Source organism: Neolamprologus brichardi, chromosome 1 (assembly GCF_056152115.1).
Source record: "Neolamprologus brichardi isolate AB-2024 chromosome 1, ASM5615211v1, whole genome shotgun sequence".
NCBI lineage: Eukaryota > Metazoa > Chordata > Actinopteri > Cichliformes > Cichlidae > Neolamprologus > Neolamprologus brichardi.
The window spans coordinates 9,577,105-9,595,504 of NC_142104.1; the positions used below are offsets into that span (position 1 = coordinate 9,577,105).

At 41.7% G+C, this 18,400-nt stretch overlaps 1 protein-coding gene across 5 annotated transcripts in view; it reads right to left on the reverse strand.

The window, feature by feature from the left end:
• Positions 1–18,400, reverse strand: part of chd9 (chromodomain helicase DNA binding protein 9) — a 74,249-nt gene that overhangs the window by 7,057 nt on the left and 48,792 nt on the right. For 4 of the 5 annotated variants that reach the window (XM_006779781.3, XM_035914927.2, XM_087849154.1 and 1 more), the window contains 22 exons: positions 17,352–17,595; positions 15,387–15,563; positions 15,133–15,276; positions 13,506–13,761; positions 13,023–13,233; positions 11,799–11,994; positions 11,292–11,474; positions 10,162–10,347; positions 9,847–9,957; positions 9,516–9,715; positions 9,005–9,204; positions 8,744–8,903; positions 6,113–6,202; positions 3,941–4,044; positions 3,557–3,674; positions 3,366–3,423; positions 3,086–3,134; positions 2,686–2,935; positions 2,068–2,273; positions 778–1,650; positions 456–625; positions 87–317 (listed from right to left, as the gene is read on the reverse strand). In XM_006779781.3, coding sequence (XP_006779844.2) covers positions 87–317; positions 456–625; positions 778–1,650; positions 2,068–2,273; positions 2,686–2,935; positions 3,086–3,134; positions 3,366–3,423; positions 3,557–3,674; positions 3,941–4,044; positions 6,113–6,202; positions 8,744–8,903; positions 9,005–9,204; positions 9,516–9,715; positions 9,847–9,957; positions 10,162–10,347; positions 11,292–11,474; positions 11,799–11,994; positions 13,023–13,233; positions 13,506–13,761; positions 15,133–15,276; positions 15,387–15,563; positions 17,352–17,595 — 4,417 coding nt within the window. The remainder of the gene's footprint in view (positions 1–86; positions 318–455; positions 626–777; positions 1,651–2,067; positions 2,274–2,685; positions 2,936–3,085; positions 3,135–3,365; positions 3,424–3,556; positions 3,675–3,940; positions 4,045–6,112; positions 6,203–8,743; positions 8,904–9,004; positions 9,205–9,515; positions 9,716–9,846; positions 9,958–10,161; positions 10,348–11,291; positions 11,475–11,798; positions 11,995–13,022; positions 13,234–13,505; positions 13,762–15,132; positions 15,277–15,386; positions 15,564–17,351; positions 17,596–18,400) is intronic. The other variant, XM_006779782.3, reaches the window with a different exon arrangement.

Below are 18,400 nucleotides of genomic sequence, written 5' to 3' on the forward strand. Positions count from 1 at the left end.
CACCGGTCATGGCAGCAGGAAGTGGTAGGGTCCTAGGATTAGGGCGAAGCGGAGGGAGGAGGGGAGGAAGGGAGAAATCAACATACATCGTTGAGTTTTACTGAGAACTCCTTGTTTTCTGCAACATGCTTGGTCACCTTTGACCCCTGTGGTGAAGCAGAGGGGTCCTCGCACATGCTGTTGGCATTGTCCAGCAGCTTGGTGGTGTAGAAGGAGGCCACAGCGCCTCCAGGCTCATAGACCCGACGTGTTCCCGGCCATTTGCCTTTAAGCACTGCCTGGCAAATGCTGTCCAGGCGGTTAATAATCACGCGATCCTTAAAAAGCAAGAGCCACAGAATTTTAGTGTGATTTCTCCACAGCACCTGACCACACTGTAAGTGGACATACTAATGTGTTTTCAGCATTACATCATCAGCAAATTATGCAAACCGCACATATACATAGTTAATCACCTTTGGCCAGTACGATGCAGCCAGCATGTACCCTCCACCCTGGAAAGGGTGTGAAGAGTTGTTGGAGATGCCATTCTCAGCTACATGGGTGTCTTGTGTTTCATCCTGCGTAGCGCTCAGAGATGCCACACTGTCCTCATCAAATCCCTTTACACTTGTAACAGTGGGGACTGAGAAAAATCGCCAAAAAGACATTTGAGATCCACAAAGAGTGCAACAGAGAAAATGCATTTATTTGAACCTAGATAAGCTCACTGTCAGCACTCCTAACAAAACATTACTTGCTTTAAGTTTTCTGGAACTTACATAAGAAAGTACTCACCCTTCTTTTTTCCTTCCTCTCCCTCACTTTCACTGTCATCAGAAGAAGATGAGGAGGAGGAGGATGATGATGAAGAGCCAGAAGAGCAAGATGAAGAAGAAGAGGAGGAGCTGGACCCTGAATGTGATGAGGAAGATGAGGATGACGATGAAGAGGAAGAAGAGCGTGACGTCGAACTTGAGGAGGAGCCATCTGAGTCGGACTCTGTGCCACGCCTGGCGTCCTTGCGGCCCCTCTTGGTCTTCTTCGGTTTCCTCTCTGAGGAGTTGGGTGTGAGGGGTTTCGTTCGTGCTGCCACCATCTGCCTTTCATTGTCCCTGGTTACTGAAACAGGCTTCTCTTCCAGACCCGTGGGAGTAGCTGGTGCTTGAGTCGGGGTCCAACTTGCTCCCTGTCTTTCCTTGCTCTCCTCACCCTCTGAAATTGGTTCCACTTTGGGCGTGACCCCACATAGGTCTGTGTCTCTTTGAGTAGGTGGAGGCAGTGGAGAGCCTGTCAACACTGAGGTGGTAGCTTGGTACTGAGGGTGTAAGAGCGGTGTGGATGTACGTGATTGCTGCTGTGCAGCTTTTGTTTGGCTGTAGTTGCGTTGGGCAGCCATGAAGCTGAGTTCAGGGTCTCTCAGAATGTGGTAATCAGTGCGACTTACGCCATGCTTTGCAGCACCAATTAGCAGGTCACGGTCATGAGTACCAGCCTCCCACCAAACAGGTAAGTCAGAGCTCATCTGACACAGTGGCAGACGCTCGTACAATAATTGATGTCGAAGGACTTGTTCCCTCACCTGCCGAAGCAGCTCTATTCTGTACAGGGTACGAGATGCTCGCTCTTCGGTAATGGGCTGGATGTTTAGAGAAGGGTCCACTGCAGAGTCTGGAACAAAACGAACAAGCAGGTTTGAGAAAAAAAAAATTCTCAACAGGAAACTCTCAGACTTGTTTTTCTCTGGAGCTTCAATGTCACAGTGTTTATCTTTCCACAAATGATTAACCTTATCAGTCGTCTACCTCAGAACTGCTGATATAGCTTGTTTACTAAGGTGTTACAGACCATCCTCCAAAACAGAACCTTGGAGTCAGGATTGAGTAAGCAACATACTACATGAAGCACTGTTTTCACGTTAAGTTATCCAACTAAATGGATTTTCTTGATGAGATCAAATGGCTTAGAGACACTAACTGTTGAAAATAATCTGAAGGATCTTCCCTTCAGATATAGGTGTGACTGGACCATAATATATGACATTGTGAGCTGCATACATGTCTGCAAATAAGAAAATGAGCATCTGACCTCCCTCTTTAGGTGGCAGGCGACACACACGTCGGCACATGGCAGTAAAAGCACAAAGGTATTTCTGCAGGCTCTCATCAGTCTTCTTGTGCAGCCGAGCCATAGCCCTGAACTTGGTCCAATCAAACCGCCCGAGGTTTGGGTCAAAAACGACACCAAAAGTGGAGACAACGCGATAAAAGTCAGCCTCTTCTCGTCTGGTCCATCTGTTGAAAGTGGAAAATAAATTTAAGTTGCATTAATTAAACATACGCTCTCTCTTAAAAAAAAAAAAAAGATTTCTGATGTCTGTGGTTGGCATACTATTGACCAGACATGTTTGAAACTGCGATACTAAGAATGGAATTTGAAAAAGTGCATCAGATAACTGATGGCTATTGTTAACAATCTTGATTTGTATTTACTATTTTTACTATTTTTAAAACTGAAAATGAATATCCATTGGCCCATTTGAAGTCCTAGAAAATTGGCTGCTGCTCTGGGAGGCTATGTCAGCACGTTGGGTAATGGGTTCCCACACTGCCCATCCCCCGACACATAATATTCTGCTTTTACAAGAGCATATCAATTTTGAATTGCTTCTTTGTCAGCCATCACTGATATAATCTGTGTTCTAACCTTTGTTGCCGTTCAATCTTAGCAGCCATCTTGGGGTTGAGGGTGTCGTTGAGCGTGGGGGGTAGCGGGCAAAGTGGAGCAGACAGCACCATAGTCTGCTGGGAGGACTGAGACTGAGTCTGGTGGATGTGTAGGATCTGGCGGCTCTTGGTGTAGCGCTGAGAAGCTGTTATCAGACGTCTCAGCCTGGCTGTCAGCACTGAGGGGGAGGGCCAGTAGGCACTTTCACTTTCTGTCACTGGAACAGGATCTGAATTAAATAAACAGCAAAAAGAGTGGCATTATTTCTAATGTTTTTATTAAATTTACCACTTGAAATCTCTAGATTTCTCCTGCCCGTGGGAGGCCTGTGCTTGTAATCATGATAATTTGCTGTGAATTACAAGCATCTGATACTTACCTCCAGCACTGTCAGTGATAACCAAGTCTCCAGGAGAAGAGGCGTCGTCCTGAATGAGAAGAATTTATGTTTAAAGAAGAATACCGGAGAACTGACAACCCCAACAAGTCAAATTAAGTATCAAATATCTTGATGCATGCTCAATCATCCAGGTAAGAAAATCCTAAAAAGTTGATTCTGTTCAGCTGAACAGAAAAACGCTACATCCACATGAACAGAATAAAATTTGGGGGAATAAATATCAAATAGCAACATTCACCTTTGAGTCTTGTGACCTTACCTCCATGTCGTCCTTTAATAGTGCTGGAGCCGGCTTGTATTCTGGATCATCCACATCCCTATCCACATAGAGAAAGTTTGTGCCTTGTTGTTTTTTTTGCAGATGACAGATTAAAAGATATCTGGACCAGCCTAATCAAATTAAAGTAAAAGAAAGTATTTTAACAGTTCAGGACGGTGTCGTGTACTCACCCATCCATGAAATCATTGTTTCTCTGTTCAGCAGCGATGGCCTTCTCATCTGGTTTCCCCACACGCTCTAGGAAACACAGGGTAGGGTCTCCACGAATAGTGTTGTACTTCTCATAACCTGGGAAAGCACAGGAAGATAAGTAAACACCAAAATTAGTTAAGGATAATGCATGGAAACAGATATGAAGTAGACAAGCTGGTTCATTTCCCACCAACCAAAAATATTTTAGCAGGTTTCCACTGATGGTACTTAAAATAACAAATACGGACTTTTCCTTTTCACCAAACACACCACTATCATCATGGAAAAAGCTTAATATAAAAGCAAACAAAATAAAAGAACCCTCCCCCCCAAGCAAGTCACATTAGTAGAAAAACTGTTACCATGCTTAAAGACACCCAGCAGAAGACACTTGTCAGAGATTGCATCCCACCACAGGGCTGGAAGCTCTGAATTGTCAGGCTCTGGAACCCAGATCTTTACTTCACTGTAGAGGACAAGAAGACGCACAGCTTTAGACAGGTATTATGGGGAGTGATGTTTATACATTTCAATATACTTGCTGATAGCTGTGACCGTTTTTCAAAATATACTTCTTGATGTATTGTTAAAAAGCAGCTGGATTTGATTAAAGAACTTCAAAAAAACAAAACCCTTCTACATCTATTTGCTTCAATAAAAACGTCTTTTATTGTTAATCCATACAAAGCTATTTGTAAAATGTAAATAGTAATTTCATGTTCATGGCAGTTGCCATGTTTTGGAAAAGATCACAATGTGGCATTATACCTTAAATACAAATAAGGTTGCTATAGTGAACTTAGTGTTGAATCTGACCACGTCAAAGATGCAAAAGCACTGTAGTTGAACCATCTTGTTCTTGAGCAGAAAATAAATAAGTCCCGTCTTTCACCAGCAGGTGGAGCTCTGCAACCTTCTAATGCAGTGGTTCCCAAACTTTTTTTGCTGGGCCCCCCTTGTTTTACAAGAAAAATGTTCGCGCCCCCCCCTCACGCGCGCGCACACGCACGAACACATCCTCCAACCACACACACCCATATTTTGCTCCATTGCGGTTTATTTCACACCTCAAACATTTAGTAAACAATTAAGCAAATAATTACAAGTAATCTGCAATAAATTACAGGTAGTAAGAAAATAAACTACTAACTCTTTTACGCTATGTCCACACCTACACGGGTATTTTTGAAAACGCAGCTGTTTCGTCCACACGTAAACGGCGTTTCGAATCACCGAGAATGGAGATTTTTTAAAACTCCTTTTTTGCGTTTACTGGACGAGGAATACAGAGTTCGTCATGCAATGTCAAAGGTATGTGCCTTTTTTCACGTCACGCTGTGTGCACGTTATTGTTTACATGAGATGAATTGCAGAATGGCAGGTAGAGACGAAATACTGTTAATCTGACTATCTGCAGGTTTTACACACTCACATATACATGCAGTTACTGTCCCTCCATTTACAAAGGCAGAGGCGTCATGGTGTAATTATTTTACATGTAGTTGTTTTTTTCTGTGTAATAATATTCAACATTGCTATCAATACATTTTTCAAAAAATCCCTCTGCAAAATGGGTTCAAAAACATAAACAACTGTTGGACGCTGTTTGTCCGTGATTTGAACCGGGGAACAAATTGTGGCAGGATCAGCCTGATGTTATTTGTATCCCACTGTAACTTTACTGTATAAAGAGCTAACATCTCCAAAATGTCAAGAGTAGTTAGTCATTACAACAAGTGTTTGTGAACTACAAATCAAGAATGTGGGATACTGTTTGTCCATGTCCATGTTTGTCCAAACAGCCCAGCGCTGCTCCCAACAAAGGGAAAACCAATCCTGCAAGGAGACCTACCTCAGCACTTGTGCAGGTGAAACCAAAGGGAAGATATGCTTCACCATATTTTCTAGTCTTTGGCTTAGAATGAAGTTGGTTTGGAAACATATTCAGCTATGCTTCATCTCCTGCTTTGCCTTTGTGTGGGCGCCCGTGCTAGCAGTGTCCAAGCGTTGTTTTTTTTTTTTTTTTTCCCTTTTCATGCCGCGCCCCCCCTGCAATGGCTCTGCGCCCCCCCTAGGGGGCGGGCCCCACACTTTGGGAACGTCTGTTCTAATGAATTTGGCTGATCATTTGTTCCCTCAACAGGTTGATACCATAGGCTAATGACACCACTCCAGGAGAGAAGTCTGTGGCAACGCCTTTAACCCTTTAACCAGAGTTGTCATTTACCATCTCTATCAAGGCATTTACTGTTGTATTAAGGCAGAAGAAGCATTGGTCTTTTCTGTACAGTGAGATTGCGACTAGTGTACAATTATAAAAATGCTGCATAGAGGTTTAAAAGCATAAACAGTATAAGTATAAACAGATGAGTTATGTCCTAGGAAGAGTATAGTATAGTCTTTGCCAAAAATAAATTCTAATGGAGACCCAAGCAATAAGAGTTGCAGGAAAAACTCATCTTAGTGATAAACTGTTTTAATTCTCAGTGCAAGCAACCCAAGTTGACATCAGACTAGGTAAAAGTCAAGCTCACCTTGAGTCCACGCCATCTAGCACCTTCTGGGCCTGGCTTCCTATCACCTCTTGTTTCAGGTAGTAGAGCATTCTGACCCTGAGCAGCACCCTGCACAGAGAAAACCCACTGGTCAGAACAAAGCCCTGACCACTCAGCCCTGCTGAGCAAGCAGAAGTAATACACAATACACAGACGTACGCACACAGACTCACCAATTTGTTGGGCAGAATGCAATTAAATGTGTGGTCAGACTACAGACTGTATTGTAAACTCATTTCATTTTCACTTATACATTTAGTCACATTCATCAATTTATGCCTATAATCTCTCATCTTTAAGTGTACTAAGAGCAAAGTACAGCTATAAATACTCCACTGTACAGGCCTTTGACGGAGCAGGAGACACTACACAACTCTTCTGAAGAGACCGGCATATGTGCCAACCCTGATCAATTAACTATGAATTATTGTATCACTTAAAGTGACATTATTGTATAGACGTCACAAGGGAGTCATGAGCACATCCGCAGCTCGGCTCTGAGGACTGAATGAACAGACAAGCGTCTCTCTCCAGTTGTCATGTGGTTGTACTGGCAGTAGATGAAGGCTGGGAAGTCGAGGCTGACAAGGTAGAGAGGAGGCTGACTCACAGGGGAGACATTAGCTCTGTGATGCATGATCGCACATTACAGGCAGCAGGCTTTGAGCGCAGACAGTGAAGTGCTGGGAACTGATGTGCTGGTGTACCAGAGCTGTAGCGTCTAGCAAGCCTTGAGATTTTCTTGGTGACGAAGACCTACGGTCTAGTCATTCTGTAAGAACACATCATGATGCCTGTTGGCCAATTTTGGCTCTAAGGTTTCAAGGACAAAAATAAATAAATGAATGAATGAATTTTGAAAAATCCTAAAATGATTTTTTTAGGTCACATCTCTGTTAGTACCATTGTTGGCAGGCTAGTCTGCTTCCTTGTATTTGTGACCACTTTTTCTCATCACTTACACCACTATATTCATACATCATCATATGGATCCATTGCTTCTCCTGCCAAGGCTTCTTTTCAGCACAGCTTTTCTATCAAGAGCACTGAAAAAACTGTGGGCTGCTGCTCACAACTACATCATGTCAGGCATTCCATCTTTCTTCTGGTATAACTAGGCTAAATATTGTTATAAATGAGCCCAAAATCCTTCTTTCATTTACTGACACGACCATGAACAACCGGAGGGCTCCAGAGTCTGTCCGTCTGTAGGAGTGATGGATGTCTATGTTGACCGGCCTGGACTTGTGGCTCTGGTAAATTAGAGCTGAACGTCCTCCTCCCTCCGTCCTCCACCCTCCATATTCCTGTGTGACTGGACCCGCCCAGGAGCAGCTGCTGCTTCCTCTGCCTGTCAGCACCCCTTTTCCAAGCCTCTGTTAGTTGCATTTGTGTTTGTGTGTGAGAGATGTGGTTCACTCAGAGAGGCTGCAGAGGATCTCAGCACAGTCAAACACAGTCTTTCAAAAACAAATAACCCAAGTATGTCTGACATGAGTGGCATGTAAAAAATTTCCAATGGGCTGTACATAGAAAACGCCATCAGCGTAACAGAGAGATAATATTCTCATCCAAAACACGCACTGACCATAAAATGCCTTCTTAAACCTGCATAGTATAAGTATATTTTCATAATTATATTCTTCAGCATGCAGTAAAAAAGGGGAAAAAAATCAACTGCATTTTATTCAGTAAGGTCCAAGATGTTCACATCGTTATCACCCACTATGACCCAGTTTCATAACCTGTTGATGCTTTAAACTTTTCAAGTCTTTTAGGAAACAATCTACAGTAATTTACCCCTTCTTCCCATAGCAACCATTGCTGTGCAAGAGCTGTGTCCTACATTTGTGGGTCTGTTAAGAAGCCAGTGCACACCCCCACCCCACCAGTCACATTCCAGGTCCTCAGAGGGAAAACGCACAAGTCAGCAAACCCTGCTAGCTGCATGTCCCCAATTGCCCGGCGTGTCACATATCAGACAATCCCTGGATTCAGCAATACTGGAAAAGGAAACAATGGAGAACTTTCTATGGAAGCTTCAGTGCTCTGCATCCAAAGCCCAATGGACACAAGCTCTGCGTTTTATAGCGCTATTCCCCCCTCTGTAAATAAGAGAGATCTATGACAGCCATTAGATGGGCTGAAGTCTCATGAAGATTCTTATCAGCTAGTCTCAACGTGAAGTCTGTTAATCAATCAGCGGACTGTCAGCTCCAATACATGTTTTAGTGCTTCCTAATTATTGTTGCTTGAAGGTGCCGCGGTTAAAATTTGAGCCATGTGCAAACTGTATTTTCATACACTTAGGCTTCATTACACGAAAAATAAATCGAGATCATCTTTGTTAAAAGAGAATAATCATCACCTGCCAGTTTCTATAATAGCTTAAAGTTTTACATCAGTACTCACACACCTCTTTCTCACGCACGGGAGACTAAACAACACAGCAATAGACAATTAGTCCCCATCTCCACTATAAGCCAGTTAAATGCATACTCTCTTTTATCTTATAATGCTTTTGAAATAGCAATATAGAACCTCTATATTGTGGTCATTTGGAACATTATTTGTCTTAATGGATGAAAAGTGCCATAAGTGAATACTTACTTGTTGCAGTGGTGTTTCAGGTGCTTCTTATAGCCATCGTCCTGAAGCATATGCTCAGGGTTGTGCTTCCTGAGCCACTCAGCCTTGTGGATGTCAAAAGAACTAGACTGGGTCTTCATCTTTTTACCCTTTCTCCCCCGAGGAACTGGGGCAGACAAGCCTAGCAAAATAAAAAAGTAAGTGTTGTGGTTCAAATTAATTCTTACTACTTACTGATTGTAATAAAGTCAGTAAATGTCAGCTTGAATTGCTGAGACTCACCTAAGTGATTCTGCAACTCCTTTGTGCGTCCATCCTCGGTAGGGGCTATGAGGTCCCACATGAAGCTTTTGATTTTGTCATCTCCACGATAATGGACCAGGCAGTAGGCCAACAAGGCCCTGCAGATGGACTCCACATCCCACTCAGTCAACTGCTTCTTAAAACGGCCATGGTTGAGGATATCCTTCCAACGACCCCATCTGGAAACAGAAGGGGAATGCCACACTTAGGAATACTCATTTGAGTATGGAAGCAGACTCTATATACAGTTTGGATGACGTTTTTTAGTGTGAAAGCAAAAATGCATATTGCTGTAATTTATAATCCTGATGGTCTTGTTTGTTTGTATGTGAATGGACAAATTCAAGTGGAGATAATAGGATGTTTAATTCAATCTATTACAAATTTTTCAGGAGCCTCTTTGTTGATAAAAATTCAGGTGAGTCCTTCCAAATACCAGCTATGTTATTTAATAGTTAGTATTAGGTTAAACTTATTAAATGTATCTTACCCATAGACAAGCAAGTTCTTCTCTACTCTGAAGCACTCTGTGCGGCCATAGCTGTTCAGGCGATCGTAGTTTCGTCTGAGCTTAGGTTTGGTCTCATCGCCGTCACTCTCGCCCTCTGAAAGCTCTGCTAGCTCATCCTTGGTGGCACTAAAGGGCCTTGTCTGCTTTCTGACACGAGGAGTGTCAATGACCAGGCTGTTCTGTAGAGGGGGAAAAAATTTCATGGACTTTATGTCTTTTATGCAGTTAAAGGGGAATAGATGTCCTGTGTATGTCACATTCCAATTATCCATTTCTGTGGATATTGTATCCATTTTAGTCTGGTACTCACTCTGCCGTTGACCATATCCATATCAATGTCAGCCTTTTTGGCCCACTTGTCCCAGAAATTAGGGTCATCCAGGGAGATGTCTGTACGGTTTCCAGATGCTACAAAACTGGCCTGAAAGCAGACATCAGAATCACATTAAGTTATAATCATATTTGTTTTTCCCCGTATGCCTGAATCAGGAATTGGCACAGGTTGAGAATTTTAAAAAGCCAGCGATATGCAATCTCCACACTCATGTACACAAAAGGTGATAAAGCTGATGTTAAATCATTTGTACTTAACGAGTTCTATTTATCAGATTTCTTGTTTTTTTACCTTGGCAAAAGTGGATCCTCGTCCCTCAGACTCAATGGTAATGGTCTTTGTCCTGCGCTGCAGGATCTGGTCAATGTCCTCCTCACAGAATTTGGCCCCTTCATCCTCCTCATCCATGATTGCCCCGTAGGCCCCACGTCGCAACAGATCTTCAATCGCCTTTTTGGACAACTGCTGCTGCACAGCCTGTAAGGTAAAGAAAAAAACAAAAAAACATTAAAGTCATGAAACTATAACACGGTTATAATTACATGATAATGGTTCACAGATTACAAAATAGACTTCAGGTGTGAAATGGAACCACAGGAGGAATGGCACTACATAATGCATGAGTTGATCAAATCTCCAGTTGACAGAAATAGCACACTAAATGCAGGCACACAGCTAGAGCGACAAAAAGCGTGCCGAATTATTAAAATCAAAAAATTAGCAGCTATATATCCAACCCCGGCATTTGTTTAGTATGCAGATATGTTCAGTCAGGCCAGATGTAGAAAACTGCTAATACATCCTCCTTACAGTTCATATAACTCCCAGGGGACACAAACTGCAGCTAAGCATCTACCTACACACCTCACAGTGTTGACACACTCCTTCACAAACAGATTAGACTCGATCAGGATCGGTTACACTTCAAGTGGAAATTTTAAGAGTGACCTTCACGTTTTAGTTTTTATTTTTTTGTTGGCTTGACAAGAAAAAATTGGCTTAGTGTCATTTCACATTTGCTACAGTGTCCTCCTAATGTAATTCAGTATCCCGGGTATGTATGTCAACTTTTATGTTACTAGAATGGCAGCTGAAAGAAATGCAGCATTGATCTCTTGTCTTTTATAAATGTAATAATTTTCAGGAGATCATTAACTTGTTTCATATCCAGCTTTTCAGAGTTTAAGATGGCAAAGCTGGAGAAGAGAGCGGACGGTGTACTGTTCGTTAACAATAAACAGAACACTTCGATCAAAAAACAAAAAACATTTTATTATAATTTATTTGCATCTCCCCATATGAGGCATTAGTCATTGGCGCTGGGGCTCGTGTAATTCTGCAAGATGGTTTCTAATTTACAAGATTTTAAGATTTAACTACTCGTTTCTATTCCAGACCGTATGGACAATTCTCAAACTTACCCCTCCCCCAGTGCCTCCTCCCAGGCTGTTATCTCGGCCACTCATGCTCTGCAACACTGCTTTATCCAAACCCAACTTGAGGCTGGCGCGATCAAACATTTCTCGCTCATATGAGTTCCTGGTGATCAAACGGTACACCTTCACTGCCTTGTTCTGACCGATGCGATGGCAGCGAGCCTGGGCCTGTAAAGTATACAAAAACTGAGGAAACTGCACCGAGCATACAATTTGTTTTAATATCTACACATTGATTTGAAAGACAGCTCTTCTTAAACGACTCATTAAAATGAGATTCAACAAATAACATGTAAGTTGTTTGTGGAATGACTGAGCATTCACAACATGTACTTTTGACTAGACACAGTGTAATGCACTTCCCATGGTGGCTAGTTTTGCTGCCTATTAATTGCACGAGCAGATCTCAGATAACTGTTAGTATGCCACTTTCTCGAAACAGCAATAAAACAAAATCTACAGCATTTCGCTGAACCCACTGCTGAGTCCTACCTGCAGGTCGTTTTGTGGGTTCCAGTCAGAGTCGAAGATGATGCAGGTGTCTGCTGCTGTGAGGTTGATTCCCAGCCCACCAGCTCTTGTACACAGAAGGAAAACAAAGCGATCTGAGTCAGGCTTACTGAAGCGGTCGATGGCAGCCTGTCGCAGATTTCCACGAACCCGTCCATCAATACGCTCGTACAGATACCTGCAACATAAATGAAATAAATATGATGAATGTTTGTACAATACCTTTTTAAATCGTTTATTCTGACTTCTTGTACATGGGATCCAGGTATAGTGCTTATCTAATCGAACACCTCGGTATGTTCAAAATGTGGGCGTTATTCTTTGACAGCCATATTCATTTATCCATACTCAAAACAAGACTACAGTATTATGGTCTTCACACTATCAAGTATTCTTGTTTTGTTTTGTATTCCCTTTTTCTTAACCCGAGAAATATAAAACTATTTCTACAAGAGGTGAGTATGCTCTTTCATCCTCGTGTCCACAATCATCCCCTCCTACAGTCCTACCCCTTGCTCTTCCTGAGGTTATCCACTTCCACTCAAGAGAAACATCAGAATCTCCCACTTGTCTAATGTGATGGAACCCTGAAGGCTTTTGTAACCTGCTGCTGAACCCTGTCTGAGGTCTGTGTTGCACAGCACCTCACATGTTTACAATAGCTTCAGGTTTGTTCTAGCTTCTGGTGGGCAGCCAGCAGAAAGAAAGAAGAGAAAGAAAAAGGAAGAGCTAGAACAGGACAGTGAAGGGCTTTAGCTGGAACTTAGTTTGTACACATTAGCTTTATATCTTTGATGAAAGAGGAAAAAAATAATTCATGTATACTGATTGAAATAGTTCCGTGTAGTATAGTTCCACTCTGAAATTCAAACCTAAAACCCTGTGATGGAACTGAGACATTATCAAGTTAAAAATGCTGAAGAGAAGATTAAAATAGCAGGCTGTCGTGTAAAGTGCCTGGCAGTTTGGTGTGATAATTTGACATCTCTTTGAACATAAAGGAAATTAGAAATTTAAACACTGCAGGTAGAAAGGAACATTTAAAACTACTACTAAGTGTACAACTAAAACCTTGTTTGGTTGTGTACAGCAGATATGGTGCTTCCTTACTATCAGACTGGATAGAACGAGGTCAAAGGTAAGCGAGTAAGGGCCATATCACATTTGAACTGCAGGACTACAGTTTGTCTAGTTACACCCTGTTACCTTCTCTGAATGAGGTAGTCTTCCAAGATGTCCAGACAGCGGACCATTTGGGAGAAGATGAGCACCTTGTGCCCTCCTGCCTTCATTTTAGGCAGTAATTTGTCAATGAGGACGAGCTTCCCAGCAGACTGCACCATAGCCTGCAGGTGAAAGTCTAGGGCAGTAGGGCTGTGCACTTCCCTGAAGTCTTCTAGGATCTTTTCCTCTGCTCCTGTCATAGCAAAGACATGGGCGCATTAAAAATAAGGGACGCAGTATTGTCAAAGTTAATTATTTTATTTAAAGCCTGATTTCAATTCAATGACTGATATATAAGAGCATAATTATATGAGAAACAATGGTACTTGTGTACCATAAAAAAGCAGATTAAAGAAAGAATTTAAATTTGCTAAATTTGGCTGTTAGCTCTAGAAGGTGAGAAAAAAGTTGTTAGTTTGCAGTTATTACAGAACTTCTTTATTTAAGCTTTCAGCGCTGTCCTACCTTTGATTAGGTAGGGGTGGTTGCAACACTTTCTTAGCTCCATCATAGTGTTGACCAGGTTGGGCATATTTGCCGGGCCAGCTCCTTTAGCCAGGAAAGAAAAATTCTTCTCTAGGATGGCACGGTAGTATTTCTTCTGAATGTTGGTGAGCTCAACTTCAATGATGGTTTCCTCTTTCGGAGCCAACTTCTTCTCCACATCTTCTTTCAAACGACGCAGCATCATAGGCTTCAGGATACCCTGAAGCTTTTGCACCTGTGGGTCACAGACAGTTTGAACTCACCTTTGGCAGCTGCTTCTATGCTGCACTTGTTTGGGGGCTAAAAATTGTATGTTTGAAAAGGATACAACTGTAGCTGTGTTGGGTTATAACGAACAGTATTATCCAAGTCATCAAATTTCCATTTCCAAATTTAGATTTATTGCATTTAATAAGTGTATTTTAAAAGTTACAGAGCAGCAAAAAATGAAGAAATTCAATTTCTGTTCCATATCATAGACAGACACGTATCATTACACATGGAAATGTGTATTTCACAAGTATAGTGGGTGATGCAAAGAACCACTAAAAGTAGATAACATACATTATGTAAATAATCACTGGCTAGAAGTGTAACTCGGTGTTAGCTCAGCAGTTGACTGCAAAATTGTTTTCATTTCCAGCTACTGTTAAGAAATGCCACAGTGGGGAAACTATTTGCATCATTTGGTGTTAAGCGCAACCATAGTAACACATACAATTTCACTCTTAAAGCAGAAGTCGCTGAAGAGTGAAGCTGATCCAAGCACAGTATTTTATATTACAGAGACACCTTCTTCATATTATCATTATTATTGTAGCTTGCCAAAGAGATATAATCTAGGCTATCTCATATGTATGTCTAGTAATTTCTTTCCTTCATCTTATGAAGACCTACATCTCACAAATCATGAATTTGTGCTGTAGTGCAGCATCACTGTGTAGATACTATTACCCTCCAAGGACTAGGCCAGCTTTACAAAGTGCTTTTTTTTTATTACACACCCTGTGCAGGACTTCATTTAATATCAGTTATGCTGTGTGGAGAAAATAAGTCTCCTAACAGCACCAACAGCTTTTACTATGAAAAGGATTACACATTTCTAAATTTAGTTCCATGTGTTGAACGCTGGCTGCTCCAAATTTTTCAACTTCCACACTCCTGACTTTGAGATGTTTTTAGCAGCCTTCCGTTGAACACCTCTTTGGTAACACTGACTAAAAATGAAATGCCAAACAGCAGTATGTAGCAGGAACTGCGAAACTGTCACATAGTCCAGCACTGAGCAGTGTAATACCTGTTATCAGTTGTTATTATTCACCATGTGTTGGATGTGTGTGTTTTATGACTGTGCCCTAGTTAGAATAGGCTCCAGTTCAACAGTATCTTCACATCTGATGAGCAGTGTGTTTGAAATTTGGCTGCCCATTCATAAAAAAATTACCAACACTGAAAAGAAAGATCTCTTTTAGATTCTGCAAATATTAAGGTGCTGTGTGGAGCCATAAAAGCACAACAACACAACACACATTGATGCAGTTTTTCTCTAAGGTGTATTTGTGTCATGGAGAATATTGAGACAGAATGTGCACATATCTAAGCTCACCTGCTCTTCAGTCTTAAGGTCTCCAAACTCCTGCATGAAGGTGTTTTCAGAAGGGAAGCGTGCCGGCTCCAGAAAGTGAAGCAGGCTGAAGAGCTCTTCCACTGTATTCTGGAGAGGAGTACCTGTCAGCAGGACCTTGTGTTCCTTGAAGAGGACAAGAGTTTAAATGTGAAGTGAAAATTGCTTCAATTGGTATTTCTGAATAAAATTTGGACAATGTGTAATAATTTTCTCTAAGCTCATGATTTATCTACCAGGTTCATGAGCTTGAATCCCTCTAGCAGCTTGCAGTTCTTGTTCTTGAGACGATGGGCCTCATCAATAATAACGCAGCGCCACTCTATGGCATTGAGTTCGGGACAGCCTCCAAGAATCATCTCAAATGTGGTAATAACAGCCTGAAACCTGTAGGCACCACGTATGATACGACCCTGAAGACAAAAAGGGGAGAAGTGTACATATTTCATCCGTTTAGTTAAAATATCGTATTTTATCAGCTAAAGTATGCTCAATGTGTTTTGTGATTAAAACTATTTTGTTTTCTGTTTACACAAGCACTGAATCTGAAAAAAATGTACTGGAAAAAGTGCTATAAACAGATGCACATGAAAGGTACATAGTTCTTCTGACACAGCTTGTCCTTTTCTGTGTTGACATTAGAAACCTACATATTTGCAACCTTTTTAGCTGTTGACAGCAAACACAGGGTTTCCTTTATTTAGACTTCTCAAACATCAAAAAACATACATTATGGTTAGGAGGCTATCTACAGCATACCCAGTACACAAGCACCTGCCAGTGAGTATTTATTATTTGTTTATTTGTTTGTTTGTCTGGGGAAGCTTTGCTTTCCCCCGCCCCTCCATTTGTATCCATTGCCTTGACAACAGTCCTCAAGGGATACTCAGTTATCCAGTAACCCCCTCCCACAGCTAGCCAGCCAGCCAACAGGCTGCTGTTGAGGAGTCAGCCACTATGATATGCCTGAGCAGCGATGACAGAGATCTCCCCGTGGGGGCTGCTATGACATCACAGGCTGCCTGGGAGACAGGCTGGTGGCGGCTCCACTCTGTTCTCCTCTCGCCTTAGATTCCTCCTACGGTTCGTCAGAATACTAAAAGGTCCTAACTGCCTGCTGTGACACATCACATGGCCTGCCAACCACATAAAGCTTCTGTTCAAGGCTCACTAACTACCTAGCAGCCTACATATTGTCAGGCACGGGCCCTATTTGGATTCTTGCTATATGCATATCTTAGTATTATAAACCAGATATTTGTTGAAACGCTATCTCTCCCAGTGTGAGCAAACCCAAGCTGTTTATAGATTTATATTTTATACAGGCTGACAAAAATCAATACAGCTACAAAGTGATACTTTTTCAAGCGATTCTGAACACAGCCTTGACACAAACCTTACAAACAACTTGCACCAAGCACAGAAATCCACTGTGCTTGAACTGTTGTTTGTTCCTGTCTTACAGCAGATGAGTTTTCCTTGAAAAACATGGTGTTAAATGAGGTTGCTGCACTAGCTATAGGACTGTAAAGGGTATCTGGCGTTTGTGTTGCACACACAATCACGGTTTTCCTGGCTTTTCAATATCCGACTCCTATTGTTATAAGAAGGCCTCCTGCTTTGAAACGTATCATTACACTACTCATAGGATTTCATGTTACTGACACAGTGCTGCTGTTTTTTAAAAAGCACTGTGATTACTTTAATCAAAGTGAATCACAGCCTTTCACTCTTAAAATGTAAGCACAGCAGAATTGAGTTCTGCTTGCCTGTCTTTAAAAAGGAAAAATAGGTATATATATATTAAAATGAACTAAAAGACCTCCAAATTCTTACATTTCTCTATGTGGTTGGTAAGAGAGACAAGCTGGGAGCCCCCCTGTGCATCCAGAGCTGATTCCTTTATAAGTCCTTAAGTCTTCTCATAGCCAAAAACAGCCAGCGTGGTGATATACAATCATATTACGGTACCTACTACACATTGGCCAAAACTATATGAAAGATGCAAGTAATACATAGCACATTTCAGCTTCTTAAAGGGCTCCTTTCTATATTATTCTCTTTATTGTGTGACAGAATAACACTGGTACTTGTAAAATAAGAACTACTGTGCTCAAGAGCAATAAAGGTGAATTCTTGTGTTGAATCTGTTGTACTCATTTTAAATTTTTAAATTTTCTGCGCTTGATATATTCATTTACCTGTGCATCCCTGAAATACATCTCATACTGCTGGAGCATCTGCCTGCTGACCATGCTTCCATGGTAAACGATGACATTGAGGTGGGTCCAGGTACGGAACTCCCGCTCCCAGTTGGTGATGGTGGAGAGTGGGGCAATTATGAGAAAGGGCGCTTGGATTCCAACGCGATAGATTTCTTCTAGGAAAGTGATGGACTGTATTGTTTTCCCTAGGCCCATCTCATCTGCCAGGATGCAGTTCCGTCTTAGAAAAGAAAACAGTGGATTTAGAACAAAAAGAAAGCAGGAGAAAATAAATTCCTTGCTTTGTACAAAAAGTAAAGTAGGTGTGGGGGGTGCAAATGTTTTGAATCTAAGTACTGTATACAATTTTATCACAAACACAGAGTGGCGTATATTATGAGAAATTCTTCTCTTGTAACAATATACAAAATATGTACAGACGGCCAGGGGAATAGGTAAAAAGAGGAAAAGCAAGAAAGTGAAAGGAAAATGCAGAACTCCGGTGACAATAAAAAACAAACAAAAAACAGTGAAAACAAGATAATCAGCAGTAATAACACTCCCAAGATATCATACAGCACACAATAGTAAATGCAACTGCCTCTGCTGCGTGGTGTACTCCAGCTAACCATTTATTCAGCTGTCCAGTGGGTGGGGGTATTATGTCTTGATGCTAATTGCAACGTGCAGATATTCCCACTGGCCTCTTAAGCAGCTCTCTACTTTTGATGAATCTCTCTGCGTAGGCATACACAAACTCCTGCATGCTCACACATAACAAAACCAATTCCCAGGGTTAATGCAAGCGCACTGACACTGTGTTCAGCAGATGTACTGTGCAGCACATCTTTTGAGATTGTAGGCGAAGAAAAGCAAATGTCGCCGCAGTATGCACCTTGACAGGAAATTTGACTACCCTCACAGGCCTAAGCAAATAATGTGAATACAGAAAAACACAAGATGGTCCCACACACACAGGATTCAAAGCAAGATAAATCATTCATTATTTATAATCCGCAATGCCAATACACCCAAAAGACCTCTTC